The 16452-nt window shown below is 38.1% G+C and overlaps 1 protein-coding gene across 2 annotated transcripts in view; it reads left to right on the top strand.

The window, feature by feature from the left end:
* NELL1 (neural EGFL like 1) overlaps window positions 1-16452 on the top strand; it is a 282345-nt gene that overhangs the window by 53072 nt on the left and 212821 nt on the right. For both annotated transcript variants that reach the window (XM_056493636.1, XM_056493635.1), the window contains exons 5-9: window positions 4970-5066; window positions 11161-11233; window positions 11479-11561; window positions 14878-15012; window positions 15853-15955. In XM_056493636.1, coding sequence (XP_056349611.1) covers window positions 4970-5066; window positions 11161-11233; window positions 11479-11561; window positions 14878-15012; window positions 15853-15955 — 491 coding nt within the window. The remainder of the gene's footprint in view (window positions 1-4969; window positions 5067-11160; window positions 11234-11478; window positions 11562-14877; window positions 15013-15852; window positions 15956-16452) is intronic.

Below are 16452 nucleotides of genomic sequence, written 5' to 3'. Positions count from 1 at the left end.
TGCAGTCTACTGTATGGTTCAGAATTTTAGGCAGTGGCACCTCCTGATCTGTCCATGTTGGCTGATGTATCCTAATGTGAGCAGACATAAAGTTTATTTTCATGTTCTGCTAAATATTTCAGCAATTTCAAAAATGCATCTGGCATGGCAAATACTGAATATACGATGTAGTGCTGCATTTCCACAAAGTGGAAATACTCCTCAAGTGTTAACTTCTGCTTATGAAAGTTGTGTGTAAGAAATAATCTTCAGTGCAAGAGACAATTCCATGTCATGTTTTCTCCAGAGAGAGTGTGACCCATTATGTGTTGCAGTTAAGCCTCAATGATGCCCAGGCTTAGATCTTGGGCAGAGATTCTGTCTTTGTTGGTTAACCTGTCTTTCAGTCTGCACATGTATAGAATGAGGTTATTTCCCTTTTTTACCATTCTATATTAGATGTATGCCATTGTATATCTAATTTATACTACTGTATATTTGCACATTACAAAGATGCTAAAAATAATTTTTACTGAGGACATGGAAGGGAGCTGTCTCCTTGTCCAACAGGACTTGATTTCTAGAGAAGTTCTTCCTCTATGCAGAGGAAGTGTATGTGTGTATATTAGGATGCAAGTATTTTAGATATGCCTCCTTTCAGGAATCCACTGATTATTTTATAGGTTTTCTGTTTTCTGCATATTGTCTTCATTGTGGCAGAGACACCGGTTTGAAATGTGTCCTTGAGAGGGGTGATTCTGATGATTGCAAAATAAATCAATAATAAATCAAGGTGTGCAGATAGGGTAGAGATATAGATACAAAATACAAGAATATAATGGGTATTTGTTGATTAACAGATGTATTAAAAGGTGTATTTCTTACTATATTTTGCTGAATGGATCAGTCGTTACTGAATGTATTCTGAGCATGAACATTTCAAGACAGTAGGATTGGTTCATTGTTCCATTACCCTGGTTTTATGGTTTAACTTCTTTGAAATATGTTGGCATAAAGTAGGGGCAAATTGAGCTTTCTTTTGGGAAGTGAATGCAGCAATCATAAATCTGTAAGCCTCAAGTATGTAGTAGAGCTTCCATTAACCTGCAGACCTGTGTCTCCTCATGTTGGAGGGGCTATTCAGTCTGCAGCAGTTTCAGTGACCACAGTTCCCCTGAGTTCTCTTTCTGAGCATTCCTTTTCTTGTGAAGTGTATTGTGCATTTCTCTGTGTTGGTATCAAAGCCAAATGTGTTGGAAACTGGTCTCCAAGGAGCTCTAGACCAGCAGTTCATAAACTGAAGTGTATAATTTAGCTATTCAGATGCCAAATACAGAGTATTGGTCACACGAGTATAAAACCATAGAAGGTGACATATCTCAGCCCAGAAAGTCAAGTAAGGGAAAGTGAATGATGTGGAAGCTTAATGTGAGTGTTTTGTTTTGTTTTGTGTGTTTGGGGTTTCTTTGTTTTGTTTTGCTTTAATTTTTTTTTTAACTGTTGTGCTTTTTCACCTTTCCCAAGAGCATAGAGGGGCTTACAGGAGCAGCAATACGTTGTGTGTACTTGCCATGCCTTTTTTTTCTGATGATGTTTAACAGTATACAATAATAAAGTAAATTGAAATATCTGATTTGTAAATCAGATAGTGTCAATGGTTATTTTGGCATAAAAAGATAATCAAGGACTGGTCTACATCTCATGCCCTCTCTTGTCTTCTAAGCCTGTTACTTCATAGGCAGATCTAAGGCAAAGAAACCAGCCTCATCAACATATTTGGAACAAGGCACAAACAAAACTTAATGAGCCCCTTAATTTAAGGTAAATACCTGCTTCAGAAATGTAATTTGAATTAGAGTAGGACAGTAGAGGAATATGGGGAATCTTGAGCTTTTGTGTCTTAAGGATGGCACTTTGTGAAGAGACTGGAAAGAAGGTGGCTACAACCCTGTCCACATAGGTTGAAAGAGTGTTACATCACCAGAAAAGACAAGATAAGCTGTGTTAGCCTGTCTCTAATTTATCTTCCTAACTTGCTATTGTTTGAACTGTCATATAACAATGTCAGGTTTTGATTTTTTTAATATGCAATTGCAGATAGATATTGAAGAGTTCTTCTGTCAACTTTAACTAGGCCAGCTGAATAAAAGTCAAATATTCTTCAATAAGTAGTGTTTTTAGTGTTTTTGAACCTGGTCAGCATTGGGATTTTATATATTAGGAGAAATCCAGTTCTTTATTGAATATTGATTAGTCTTTTCAGGAGATGAGAAATTTTCCATTGAGGGCATTATTAACCAAAATAATGCTGTATATACAAAGATAAGTTTCTAATATGATAGAGCAGTTCAGTGCACACGCTCTCAAGGAGCTCACGCTCAAGGACCATGTCAATTCTTTGTTTCTTGTTCAGTATTTTGCCACAGTTTTGCATTTGTATAGTTCAATTTTGCATGAGGTATGACAGAAGGCCTCTATTTGCACTTTAAATTATTGATAGAGACAGTGCATACAAAAATCCTGTAATTCTCAAAACCTGTTTTAAAAGAGTATTGTCTTGTTTTGCTGTGTGGACAGGTAGAACAGCTCAGCATGGTAATTTTATAGATAAACCTAATAAAATAATAGAAATTTCTTAGTGCTCTAAATGTATAATGTGCATGAAATATGATGAGTTAGGGCTGATGATAATTTTAATAAACTTTAGCAGTGAAATTATGAGTATTACAAGAAGTCTTCTAACTTCTGTACTCACATTCTTAAGTTGTAATTTTAATACAACTGTTTTGTTCTTATGTTTGAGATTTTTCTTGTTTCTTTAAAAAAAAAGTAGTGTTAGCTTTTAGTTTTATATATTCTTCTATTTCATCTTGACAAATGGTTTACTCCTTTTTTTAAGCCAAAATGGGTGGGATACAGGACTTTCTACTTCAACATAACTTTATAGATCTTTCTAGAAATTCTTTAACACTGGGATGTTATTCTAGGCCTCTGCAAATAACTGAATTTTCCAATAGTGTGGTATGGTGGAATTGAGCCTGGCTGGTGCCCAGCAAAGCTACTCCATCACTCCCTTCCTCAACTGGGCAAGGGAGAAAGGAAGGTAATGAAGAGCTCATGAATCTAGATAAGGGCAGGGAGAGATCTCTCACCCTTTACAGTTGAGGGCAAAACAGACTACTTGGGAAAATTAGTTTAATTTTTTATTAGTTAAATCAGAGTAAGGTAATGACACGTAGAACCAAATACCTTCCATCCACCCTTTTCTTCTTCCTGTGTTTATTTCACTTCTGATGTTTCTCTGCCTCGTTACCACAGACACACAGGGTAGGATGGGGAATGGACCTCCAGGGGAACACCTGCCTCCCCATGGAATCTCTGCTTCTCTGCTGGGGCATCCTCTCCCCCTTCTTCTGTGCTGACCTGGGTGTCTGCAGAGCTGTTTCTCTCACGTTCTCAATCCTCTCCCTAGATGGAATTGCTGTTTCTCAGTAACTTTTCCCCCTTCTCAGAAATATTATTCCAAAGGTGCTGCCACCATCAGTGATGCACTCAGCTTTGGCCAGTGTCGGATCTATCTTGACACGAGGGATGTTTCTAGCAGCTTCTCACAGAAGCCATCCTTGTAGTCTCCTGCTGCCTAACCCTCGCAATACAAACCCAATACTCATGGCAACTTGCATCATGAAAAATCACTGATTACACTTTGTGATCCACTGGTAGAAACATTTGGAGTGTAATTGTGAAGATAAGTTTAGTTAATCGACGTTTGTTTTTCTTTGGTGTTTGTTTTTTGTGTTTGCTTTAGAGCCATAGCTTTAAAGAAAGAAAAATAATTTTAACACAGATAATTTCACCTCTTTAAGTCTTGGCAGAGTCAGAGTCTGCTCTTGGCTGTCACACTGCTGTGATTACACAGCAATGCATATTCCCTGTAAACTGGACAGTAATAGAAATAGATTTCATCATCTCCTCCACAATTCTTATTAAGCATGCTGTTTTTGTTATGAAGCAGGAAGTTCACGGCTCCCTCTCATGTGACATGGCAATACGAGAATCCAGGGTCAGTAACTCTGGCTTTGAATTTTTCATGTTCTGAAATGATATCATTGCAGTGGTCTATGTTCCTGGAAAAGTTGTTATGGAAACTTCATTACAGCTTTTCTAAAAATAAACAAAACCCCAAGCAAAACCTTTTTAGAACTCCAAATGCTTTGTTAGTTTAAAGATTCTGTTACAGCAATTTTTCATGAGTTGTTTTAGAAATCTGATATGCAGATTGCTTCAGTCGTGTGCAGGTTTATGTGGTACACAAAGGTTGCTTATGGATCTCATATTACTTGGTGTCACTGTTAGATACCAGGCATATATAAAGAGATCCCATTCTGAGCCATACCTGTGCTAGTGACAGACACAAGGTGGATGTGCAGTAGAGGCATCACATGTGAGCACCCAGCCTTAGGAAATGCAACAACAAGGGGAGAAAGGTCCATGTGCAAGGATGAATGACACACATATAGAGGGGGGGAAAAGATAAAGGGAGTAGAGTGGCATAAAGTTAGAAGTCTATTCAAAATTCTACCCAGTCTGAGAGCCCCAAGGGGTTGTTGGATTTGGTTGGATCTTGTGTGTGATTGCACTTTTTCTCTAGGGTAGATTTTGAAAGACATCCTTAGATTAACATGGTCCTATTTTATATTTTTCCTTACTGTTGTGGCTTCTGGTACAGTATTTCTTTAGTCTAGTGCTGCACAGCTGCACAAGGAGAGTTACAATTTTATGGAGTCTTCATATATTTGTGATTTAATTTTTTTAAAATTATTTTAAAGTTGTAATATACTTTCTTCACGATAATCCTATGTTTAATGGAAATGTTTTAGGGGTTTTATTTTTGGTTCTATTTTCCATCTTTTATTGTTACCTGATCTTGTAAAGGAAGTTTTCACAGGAAAGAGAATATTCAAGTAAATGCAATATCTTCCCTCTTCAGGATTTATGAACGTGTCATTGATCCCCCAGAAACAAATCTGACACCTGAAAGCAATTTATGGCTCGGACAGAGAAACAGAAGACATGGTTTGTTTAAGGTAAGCAGATCTGAAATGGCACATGAAGGAGTAAAGTAATAAATAGTCAACAAGATACTTCCAATCAGTTGTCTAAGACTCATGAAGTAGGATATGCATGAAATTTGGTAGGAACTGCGGACAGTTTGTAAACAGCTTGTTTACAAGGTAAAAGTTTCTGATATTTATTCCAGTTTTGGATAACAAGCCACAGCACGAGTGTTGATCTGTGAAAGGAGTCCATAGAGTAGCAATAGGCCAATCTGCCGATCCTCAGTCTGGGCATGGATTTGTTGCCAAGGTGATTTACCACCCACTTGGTTTCCATGTGAAGCTGTCAGTTCCTAAGACAATTTTGCAAGTTGCCTCTTTTCTGTGGATGTCTTCTCAAAGTCCCCCAGATTTCCAACAAGCTAGGACAATTACGCTTTTAACTTACATGATAGTCTGAGGGTTGCTCTGAACCTACAGTGCATTTCATCCTCCAGCAGCTGAGCTGTCACTGTGAAGTGAAATTGATAGTATTATTTTATTCTACAGCTGTTGGTTTTTTACCTCAGCTGCTTCCCACTATTCCACAGATGGTAAACATAGGTTTGTAGCTACATAGGGAAAGAAAGAAGTTATATTGGAGTCGCCTGTCTTAAATTCTTACTTTATGCAGGCAGTCAGAGCTTCAGAAATCTGGGATATTATATGTTTGTAAATTAATATTTCTACATGTTAACACTCTGGAAACAGCAGGTAGCTAATGATATGCTAATGAGCTGACCATTTTTTATTGATCATAATGAAAGTCGACAAGTGCCTTACTTTGCTTTATGTGTGCTTGAATATTTTACTTTCTTCTGGGCAGAAATATAATTGGTTGTGGTTTTTTAAATCCTGCTTGAGAGTTTCAGAAGTCCTACGTTTTTTACCTTACTCATTGCAAAAACTTGGGATTTTGCCAGTTTGTAAAGAGTACACATCTTTTTCTGCATATTTATATGCTCAGCAGGATTTCCCATTCTTTTTCAGAGCAATTTGTTTCACTGTTTTCACAAATAAAGAAATAGATATATTTTCCTTAATGTAAACAGAGATCTGCAGGGAAATAAGAGCATTAAAAAAGAATTAGCATTTTTGTATGTATGTTGAAACCATGAAAATGTGTGTAAGGAAAAGCAAGTTTGTTGCATGAATAATTTTTTTCTTATACCTTTTGTTATTGATAATGTTGCTATTCATTTTCTTCTCATCTCACTTTCTAGTAAATTGTGCCTGATCTTCACCTTTTGTGCCTCCAGTTCTCAATTCCATCCTGCTGCAGCGAGGAGGGTTAGAGGACGGTGGATGGAGAGAGAACAGTCTGGGGTTTGGGAGAGTCTTGATGGGGATATGGAACTGGGGAGTGCCATTCTTAAACCAGGACAGCCTTAACTGGTGGTCAGTGTGTGGCACAAAGGGTGGAAATAACAACAGAGGCAGAGTGGGTTGATAACTTAGTCACCTTAAGCATCTGTGGTATTGGGTACAGAACACTGGCCACAATGTTGCCTGGCTCATTCATGGGAGTGTGGTGCCTAACCCTCTTTCTGTGCCCCAGTGTGCCCCTCACAATGGTCATTTTCAGTGCAGGGAGAGGGATCAGGATTACTTTGTTGCTGATGCATGTGATATGTGCTTATGACTTGATAACATCAAGGGCTATCAGGGTTATTTTGGATGTGTGTTCAGTGTTGTTCTCCTACCCTTCCCTTGGATTCTTCTGTGGGGAGTTTGTTAATAATCGTATCTACTCTGCGGGTTAAAGAGAGGGGGGTGATTTTCCACGGCTTTTCACCCCTTTTCCTCCTTCAGGCCTGTTATAACAGGTTTTGAGAATTTAAAATTTTGTTTGGATGTTAAGGAAAGCATGTTTTTGTTGCTCTGTCTGCTGTGTTTTCTCAGTATGGTCTACAGTGCCATGTTTAGAGTCCGGACAGAGATTTCTGGGAGGGTCATTCAGAGATCTGTCCTGAGGGGGAATAATCACGAGTGTCATGGAACATGGGAAAAAATGGGCTGGTATTTAGAGAAATTCTCAGCTCCAGTGTTTTGGGAGTTCACTCCTGAACAATTACAGGACTCCTGTAACGTGTGAGTATTTGGAAGAAGACTGCTGTTGGTGACTCCAGAGAGGAGCAACTCAAGCAAAGGCAAACCCCTCCATGGAATTGTTTTTGCTCAAGGTCTGGGGTCCACTTGGTGGGTTATGCAGAGAGACAGTGAAACACAATGTGTACCTCAAGGGGATTTGATTTTTGAATAAGAACAGTCTGTAATGTTGAACTGTATATATAATACTGGTTGCTGCATGACACTTTCACTGTATGTTGTAAGTGCCATGGACAGTGAGTATGGACTGCTCCAGATACACCAATTGTGAGCTCCTGGTGCAGCAACCAGCCAGCAGCACAGCAGCCCTTCTGTCCTGGGAGGCATCTTGGGTTAATAGAACCCACAATCACAGTGTAAATGAACTCAACAGACACCTTGGAGGGATGGCCATTGACTATGGAAATGATACCTGTGATTGTGTATATTTATATAGCTATATTGCTGGAATGGTGTGGGATCTGGGTGGGATGTAAGTGGTACAGAATAAGGGGTGAATAAATTAAGGCTGTTGTGGTTTATGAATGGTACTCCCCAGTTCAGTACCCCCCACCAAGACTCTCAAATCACACCTTGCTCTCACTCCTCCTTTCCTTCCCCTTTCCACTGTGGTGGAATGGAGTTCAGAATTAGAGGCACAAAAGGTGAAGATGGAGAGTGTAGATAAGAACAGTTTACTGGAAAGAGCGACAACATAAGAAAATGAACAGTAGCAGCAATATTATTAACAAAAGATATAGGAAAAGAAATTATTTACACATTTCTGATAATAGATGGTACCACATGGTTCCCTCCTCCACATTTTCTTGGCCATAAGGAACTCTTCCTCCGTGGAAGAGAGTCCCTTCTCCTGCCTCCTGCAGTGATGTGAGTGCTGTAGAATAATCACCATGTCCCAGCCATGCTCTCTTCTGGCTACTGCAAAAATGAACCCTGTGCTGGACAGAGTCAGGACAGCCATACAATCTCAGGGTTTGTTTCAGGGCTAAGGAGTACCATTATAATCAGGTTTGGAAGCTTAAGAAAATACAACTGAAGGGAGAAAAGATTGATGCCAGATATCTATGGAGAGCACTCTCTAGGATGGATCTGATTGCTGTCAGGATCAGAATTATCTACAAAATTTCTTTTATTGCTGAGGAGAACCCTTTCCCCTAAGGGTTCCTCCAAAGAGCTAGTGCAGAAATGAGCTTATTAATGCCTTGGTGAGAAGGTGATTTATGTTGCAAGACAGTAGTTTTCATAACTATTAGAGCAGGCTCTGTTGATCCTGCTTGTGTCTGGAGATTGTATATTAGGTGCTAGAGAAGCATATTGGTATTTTTATTGCACGGTATCCTGTATATAATTTATATAGTAATATAATTCTGTAATAATTTTGGACTTGGAGTTGTAAGGACTAAGGTGAAACTCAGTGTAGTACCTTGGGTAGGTGTTCAGGTGCCTGGCGTGGCTGCCCTGAGTGGAGCAGCACGTGATGCTGATGGAGTGGAAATCTGAGCTGTTGGCATGGCTTTGCCAGGGCACAGGAGTTTCAGGCACATCTGCTGGTGCTACCATGTAGAGCCTTTCCCAGCCCTAGCCAGTGCAACTTGCACAGCTGTGTGGATCACATTATCTCCGTGGGAGAAGCAGGTTTTAAAGGGGATGAAAGGCAGTGGAGGAAATGAAAATGCAGAAGTGGAGAGCTCATGGAATATATGAGCCTTTTCACAGAATGTGGGACGACTGTTCTGTTTAGTAGATATCTGAGAAGTGCAGTAAACTGGGCTTTTTGCATTATGTTCTCATGGGATGGGCTTGATATTTAGTGCTGCAGACCTGAGTTTCATGTTATAGCTGGTAATCAGCCTGCACCAGTGGAAGGCTCTTCAAGCTAGCAAGTCTTGATGCTGAGCTAAAGCTTTGACTGTCATTAGGCAAAGGTTTTTTATTGATAACATAAAGGTGATGTCTGCTTGGGAAGGGAAAAACTGGAAAGATTTTTACCACTGACATCACACTGTTAAGGACAAGTCCAAGCCCTTGGCAGTCTAGACTTAATGCTGAAGCAGGAATAATCAAAGTTTTTTCATATTTGTTACAATAATTATGGCTGTAATAAGTGTTTGCCTACAATAAAGTCATTCTATTAAAAAATATATCAGCAAAATTTCTGCTCTTGGAAAGTTTACTTCTGTGTTTGATCATAATAATTCATTTTCAGATAGTTTACAGACCTAGACGTTATCTATGTTAGTGAACTGAAGTTCATATTCATATGTTGTTACATAGTAACATGCTTTCATGTAGCCAGAAATTAAGACACATATGATGATCTAAATGCAAATTTGTCCAAAAGACAGTTGAGCAACGTGACTCTGATGCAACAAACATGTTTGAAGATGCACCTAAAGGAAAAAAAAAGAAAAAAAAAAAAAAGAAAAAAAAAATCTGAAGAAAAAAAAATCACTTTTCTCTGGATGGTGTTTTTTTAGCTAGGCAATATGGTCTGGTGGAACTTAGTAATTTCATTTGCTCCTGGTTTTCACTGCAGTGGCTTAAGTGTTGAAATATATTTTTTTGCCTCACCTTCTAATTTCTTACTGATGATTGCTGATGGAAAGTATGTCAAATGGCTTTCAGGATGTTCCATTTCCAATGACAGTATTATTTCTTATTACTTATGGTTTCATTATTCTCATAGGTGAAAAAGTTAATAAATGTATATACTTCTGCAAGAAAGGGTGATCTCTATTAATATTTTCAGTTAATATTTGACCATGAGACAGTAAGCAGGAAACAGTGCTTGGTGAATGTAAATTCTACTCTTTTAACAGATGAGCATGTAAATGTTGCTTGCCTTGCTAGGCTTTCCGGACTATCTGAGGCCTCTATATATGGGTGGAATGTGAGTGCCTATGAGCAAGTGATGATGTCCTTAGTCTGCAAAATTTACCCTATTGCAGTTTAACTGAAAATTAAAGCACATTTTGGCAAATCAGTAATTTAATTAGATAATAACTGCTGCTATGATAAATTTATTTTCAGGTTAAAGAAATTTTTCTGTGTCTGTGAGGAGATAGAGCTGTGTCTCAGCATCTGATTAACAGGGGAAGTGAAAATACCAGCACTAGAGGTTTCCCTTGCTCCTCTGCCTTAGTGGTCATGACATTATTAAGGCTGGTGGATCCTGTGAAATCAGTACATCGCACAGTCACAGATGCAGCAAATGCTTTGTCCTGAGCTTAAAACAACAAACACAAGCTTCTGCATTTTCTAGACTGTCTGAAGTGTCTGGGGCTCTCCAGGGCCCAGGTGTGCAGGGACACTGGGCATCTGCTGCTTCCATTGGGGATTTCCTTGCAGGGCAGAGGCTACACAGGGCGCAGTGAGCACTGGACCTTTAGGTTTGGTTTAGGAGCCCCGAACAACCTGCACTGACTTTCTGCCAGTTCTGCATAGGGCATCTCTCTATCTGCCTGGGCTAGAGAGAGGATTTAATTCTGACTGAAGGCACGATTACCTGAACTGCCTGGTGAGATACGGAGCTAGGGGGCTTAATGAAACTAAGCATTGGAAGTATAAACTGTTACCTACATCTGGCACTTGTCTTCAGTGTTTGCTTTCACAATCTTATTTGGCTAAAAAACAAAGAGTTTTACTGTGTTTTCTTTTTGTCTTTTGGAAAAGTGTGTCATCAGCTTGAGCAATGGATATTATTTCACTGCTTTTTTTTTACCCATTTAAAGACATTTAAGCAGCTTATATTTGGTGATTGCAAAAGAGAAAGCAGTATTACTGCTGTAATATCCAAACTCGCAGAGAGATAGGAGGAGTCGTTGTATTTTGTTCATCTTCAATTATTTTCCACACTAGTAGAGTGAGCTGGTAATTTTTCTTTGTATCCACTGAAGAAATGACTTGTGAAAGAGCGTGTACAGATTGAAGTGAATGTTTGTAATCTGTATTACCAGTTTTCTCTTCTTTTGCAAAGGGTGTTATTCAAGATGTGAAAGTCATCTTTATACCTAATGGATATATAACACAGTGTCCTAATCTGAATCGCAGTAAGTAGCAATCTTTTTTATTCTCTCTATTTTAGATTTTTCATACAGATTGTTTCTTTTCTTTAAAAAAAAATACTTTTCAGGCTTGTTATTTTTGCATGTGTTGACTTCCCGAAGGCAAAAATTTCATATAAACAGATAGCATTTCATGTTCAGATAAATCTAGTATGATTGTTGTTTATTTATGGGTTATTGTGTCTTTCCTTCTCTTCTTTTCTGTTTCTTTTAAATCGTTCTCTATTGAGCATGCCCAACCTGCAGTGATTTCTTAAGTCTGGTGCAAGGAATCATGGATTTGCAAGAACTCCTGGCAAAAATGACTGCAAAAGTAGGTACCTAAGCTTTTTTTAAGTTGCCCATTTCCTTCCTTTCCTTCCCTAAGACAAAGATGAAAGTATTTATTCTGTATGCCATTCCTTATACCATGAAAATTATTCTGAATTTTCAGAGTAGAGCCAATTTTTTCCTTGCTGTCTGCAGTAGTCTTATGGATTTAGCTCCATGGTTGTTCCTTAAACTTAATAGTGTTTCTGTTGTCTGTTTTATTATTTGTAAGGTAGTGAAAAAATACTCAGAGTCTGATTTTTTTTGTAAGGAGCCATAGCTAGATTTCCCGTTATGCTGAGGGATAAATGCAGAAACAAAAGAGTGAAATCCCTCAACAATTTCCTGAACATGTGATGCTGTCAGAGGGAGGATGTTTTTTTTGTAGGAATCCTTTAAGGTCTTCAGGACTGGTGTAGTCAGTCTCCTTTCTGGGAATTGAAACCAGGCCCCAAAATGAAAATGCCTGTGAACCTGCTGACTGTGCTGACCTTTGATCAATGGTTTTTATCAGGGTAAAAGTTAATTCAGCTCCAGGTGATGTGGTGTGCGCTTGGTTTTGTGCATATTTTTTTATTTCTTCTTGTTCCCCTCAGCTTTGGATCATGGATAGGATTCTGTCGTGTTGGGGATTTTTTTTTTGTTTGTTTGTTTGGAATTTTGGAATTTTTCTCTAGATTCTGCTCCTACAACACACAGGCAATCTTAGTGTTAAGCCAAGGCCCTTCAGCAAGTTTTGGGATAGAAAATTGTTCTAGAGGTGATCAAACTCCTGATTTGTGTTAAAGGAGGATCTGAACACTTTCTGAGGTTGATGTTGGTGAACCATCTAATTTGTGGTAGAGGGCAGTAAATTGTCTCTTTTGAAACAGCCCTTATGTGGTAATTACTTAGATTTAAGTGCAACCAAACCTGTAGATGCACTTTCTCTCAATGTAGTTACTGTAGACATTTCCGAAATAGGATTTGCATAGCAGTGATGCTTGTGTAAAAAAAATTATACTTTTTAATGCACTTCCCAATAGGAAAGGGGAAACTGTTTTTTGGAGTGTGCATGCATTATCCTGGAAATCCTCTTACTCAGTTGACGTGCTTTGGACAGGCTGGATCTGAATTCAAATTGTGAAGCTTTTAGTTCAGTTTTCTGCTTGTACTCTGAAAGAGAAGCAATTATTTTGAGCCCTGCTGGTGGTATGAGCAAGTTCCAATTATGCAGTGTACTGAGTAACTTGCTTTCTCTGATGTTAATTATATTTTTGCTTGCTAGTCCTTTATGAGAGGAAGCACAGAATACAGTATTTGTAGTGCAGAGACTCTGTGCTTTCATAAAGTGGTGCTGGCATAATCCTTCATTGCAAATTCATCTTCTGTTACAGCAGTCCCCTGACTGTTTTGTTGCAGTTGTTTCCTGTTGTCCAGGCAAAATGCATGCAGCAGGAAAGGAAATTAACTTGGTAGACAAATGCAAGTTAAAAATGGGGGGTCTGGAGGGAAGCATTAAGGTTCATATCTACCTTTTAAGTCCTAGCCACAATAGCCACGAGTTGCTAATGTAGATACAAGTATATTTTGTGGGGATGATGCACGTCAAGGCTTTGAAGGGCTGTACAGCTGCCTGCAGAGATCCTGTTTGGCCTGGCAGGTGGTCAGAGAATGGCTTGCTAATACACAGGAATGAGCATTCCCAGCTCCTGATCGTGCACCAAGAGATGCAGAGCATGAACAAGATGTTTTGAAAAAGTGGCTTTGTGTCTAGTTGTTGCTTTTAGGCTCCACTATATCCAGGATTTCAGCTTCTCTCTCAATCTGTGTTTGGTTTCAGCTGCTTCACAACACTGAATAGTTAAGCAAGTGTTGCTTGCAGTTAATGTGTATGTGCAGTTTATATATTTATATAATATTAAAATGTAAAAATATATATTTTAGATAAATATGTATTTTATATAAAATACATATTTTATATAAATATTTATATAAATTAAAAATATGGAGACTTAGAGCTGGGCTTGCCTGGGAAGGAAGCATCCAGCTACTGGTTTCAGGCTCCAATAATTTTAGTAGCTGTGCAAATTTTGCAGAATGAAAGCAAGAAAGGGAGGTTCCCTCCTGCTGGGTCTGTACCTCTCCTAAGTCTGGTGGGCTCAGAGTGGGACACAGGGCTTATGTAAATGGTTCAGCAGAGCATTGTCTATGGCAGATTGTCACAGAATGCTATGAAAAGAGCATTTGATAATGACTTGTAGCAAGCTAACTCCCCTTATGTCCTCCTCCTATCTATGTTTTGTGAAGACATAGTTTTTAAAGACTAATGAATGCTAGCTTTTAAAACTTACTTTATTTTTGTCAAAATTTGAATTAATTCTGAATCTTTCCAGTAGATATTTTCAGTTGCTTCAATCTTGTGACCTTAAATAAAGACACACTGTATGTCAGGGTGTTAGAATCTGGCTAAAATGTTAATTTGCTGCAGGAGAAAAGGATTGTGTTACATTGCAGCATTCCCCACTGCTGGGCTAGAGTACAGTTAGTTCATCTTTAAATATAATGGCTAAAATAATTCATTTCATTTAACAATCTATTGAAATCAGTCTGGGTATCTCCTGCGCTTCTTTGACTGTAGTATAACTTCTTTTGGTAAATTGAGCCTCCACTAGGGTGTGCTTTATATTCAGATGTGTTTGTTACATCAAGACTTCCAGCACAGAAATTTCTACTGAATCTTTCTTGCTGGAAGTCAAAAAGGTTCAAGCTTGACTTTGATTAACATCAAGAAAAATCAAGCACTTGAGTTCATTTATGGACTAGGCAATCTGGTTTATTTACATAATGGATTTATACAGCCAGGAATACTTTCATAAATCACAAAATTTTCCATATAAATTTTGATTTTTTTTTTTTTTTTTCTTTTTTTTTTAATTTCTTGTATTTATTTTGCCGGAAAAAGTATGTTTTTTTTTTTTTTTTCTAGCAGAGGCCTGTCAATTTTCAGTTACTTGTATGGGCAGGGAAGGAATGCACATATTTACTGCTAAATATTAAGCTTGTATTTCTGTTGTAACAGCAAGGAGTGTTCAGAGCTAGCCACATGCCCAGAGTTTACTCCAGGATCAGTTTCCTCCATTGATCACAGTGTGGGATGACCATGTACTAACTCCATCAGATTTTAAGGAATAGGGTCCGTTTGTACCTGCTGATTTCCTGGTTCAGTGTTTGAAGCTTATAGTCAAAGTTGGTTTGGCCAAAAATAAGCATACTGGTTTTTGCTTTTTTTAAATCGTGTTTGAATTGCAGAAATCTCATCAAGTTACTTGCATTTATAGTTAAATTATGCAGAAACAAGACTGAGTCAATTGGAAGACTGTCATTGTGAGAAGACTTGTCAAGTAAATGGATTGATCTACAGAGACAAAGACTCATGGGTTGAAGATGATCACTGCAGGAATTGCACGTGCAAAGTAAGAATTTCTGATGAGTTTCAAGGATAGGATCTAAGGAAAATGTGAAAATGGCCTTTGAATACATAATGTTCACTCTGAGAATTACTATATTTTTAGTATGCATCTAGTGGCAATATGGACAATAGGGAGAGAAATAGTAAAATACATAAAATTTTGACATTGCTTATTTCTAAGCTTCATACATAAAATCTGCTTTCCCTTGACAATGCTTTCTTATTTGTTCTAATTATAGCTGTGAGGACTTTGTGGTTTCGGGGTGAAGGGTTGGCATTGTCTGTGTTTGGTTTGGAATTGTTTTCACTGCAGTAGCTTTCTCAGAAAGGAGGCATTATCTTAATAGTATTCATAGATGCTTAGTTGCATCTTGCATGGTAACAACTTGCAGATTCATTTTTAGCATTTATCAGACTGCGCAATACAAGGGACAGAAAGAGAATTAGTATGTAAAACTTCTATCTTTGAAATTATTTGATAAATATCTGAAGAGAGCCTTTGTTTGCTCAGGAAAATAGAATCCCGATTGTTTAAAAACTCTAAGATGATTGGAACAGCGTAAAGAAAGTAGGACTTACGTTCTTGTCTTCTGTTTTCCATTTGATGTATTTTGCTCTGGGAGTGGGGGCTAAAATCAATAATATGTATCAAAATACCGAAGACAGTTCACCTTCAGCTGCACTTTGATTCATTTTGTAGTTGAGTGGGATTCAATCCGTTACTGAAGGATATGTTTGTAATGCAGAATGGTGTTTTCATTTACTTAAATAGTTCTTAGTGTTTTGCATAAAATACTAATTGCGGCAACAATAGTTGAATTTTGTTTTAAAACCCTTTGCTCAGAGTGGAGTTGTGGAGTGCCGAAGGATGTCCTGTCCCCCTCTCGAATGTCCTCCCGATGCTCTCCCCGTGCATGTGGAAAGTCAGTGCTGCAAAGTGTGCAAGGGTGAGTGCATCACACAGACCTTGCTCTTTTTGCTTTCTATTTCAGCAGAGTTAAACTTTTCCTGCCAGCAGGCACATTTTATAATGATTTTCAGAGGTCCTGGTAATTCAGGTAACATAAGTCATAGTGGCAATCATGATTTAAGAAGAAAATAAATAATTGCTGAGAAATGAACAAGCATTACAAATTTCTGAGGTACTATTTTTGCTTATTGTTAATGTAAAATTATTTACCCTGTTGGGGGCTGGGATTACTGACTTGGCTCCAGTTTGTCTCCTCTTGATGTTGAGGATCATCAAGCCTGTGGTCTGAACTTTCTTTTGTGATGAGTAACTAACCAAGCTGTTACCTTTTTGCCTATCTTTTATTCCAAATTAAAAGGCTGTTCTTTAAAATAAACGTGACAGAATATCAGACCCTGGCTTAATATCATTGTGTGGAGCCGTAATTTGCTGTAATTAATTTCAAAATAAATTAATGAGAAGAAAGAAAAGCTA

This window comes from Oenanthe melanoleuca, chromosome 5, assembly GCF_029582105.1.
Source record: "Oenanthe melanoleuca isolate GR-GAL-2019-014 chromosome 5, OMel1.0, whole genome shotgun sequence".
Taxonomy (NCBI): domain Eukaryota; kingdom Metazoa; phylum Chordata; class Aves; order Passeriformes; family Muscicapidae; genus Oenanthe; species Oenanthe melanoleuca.
This window is presented reverse-complemented; position numbering and strand designations above follow the sequence as displayed.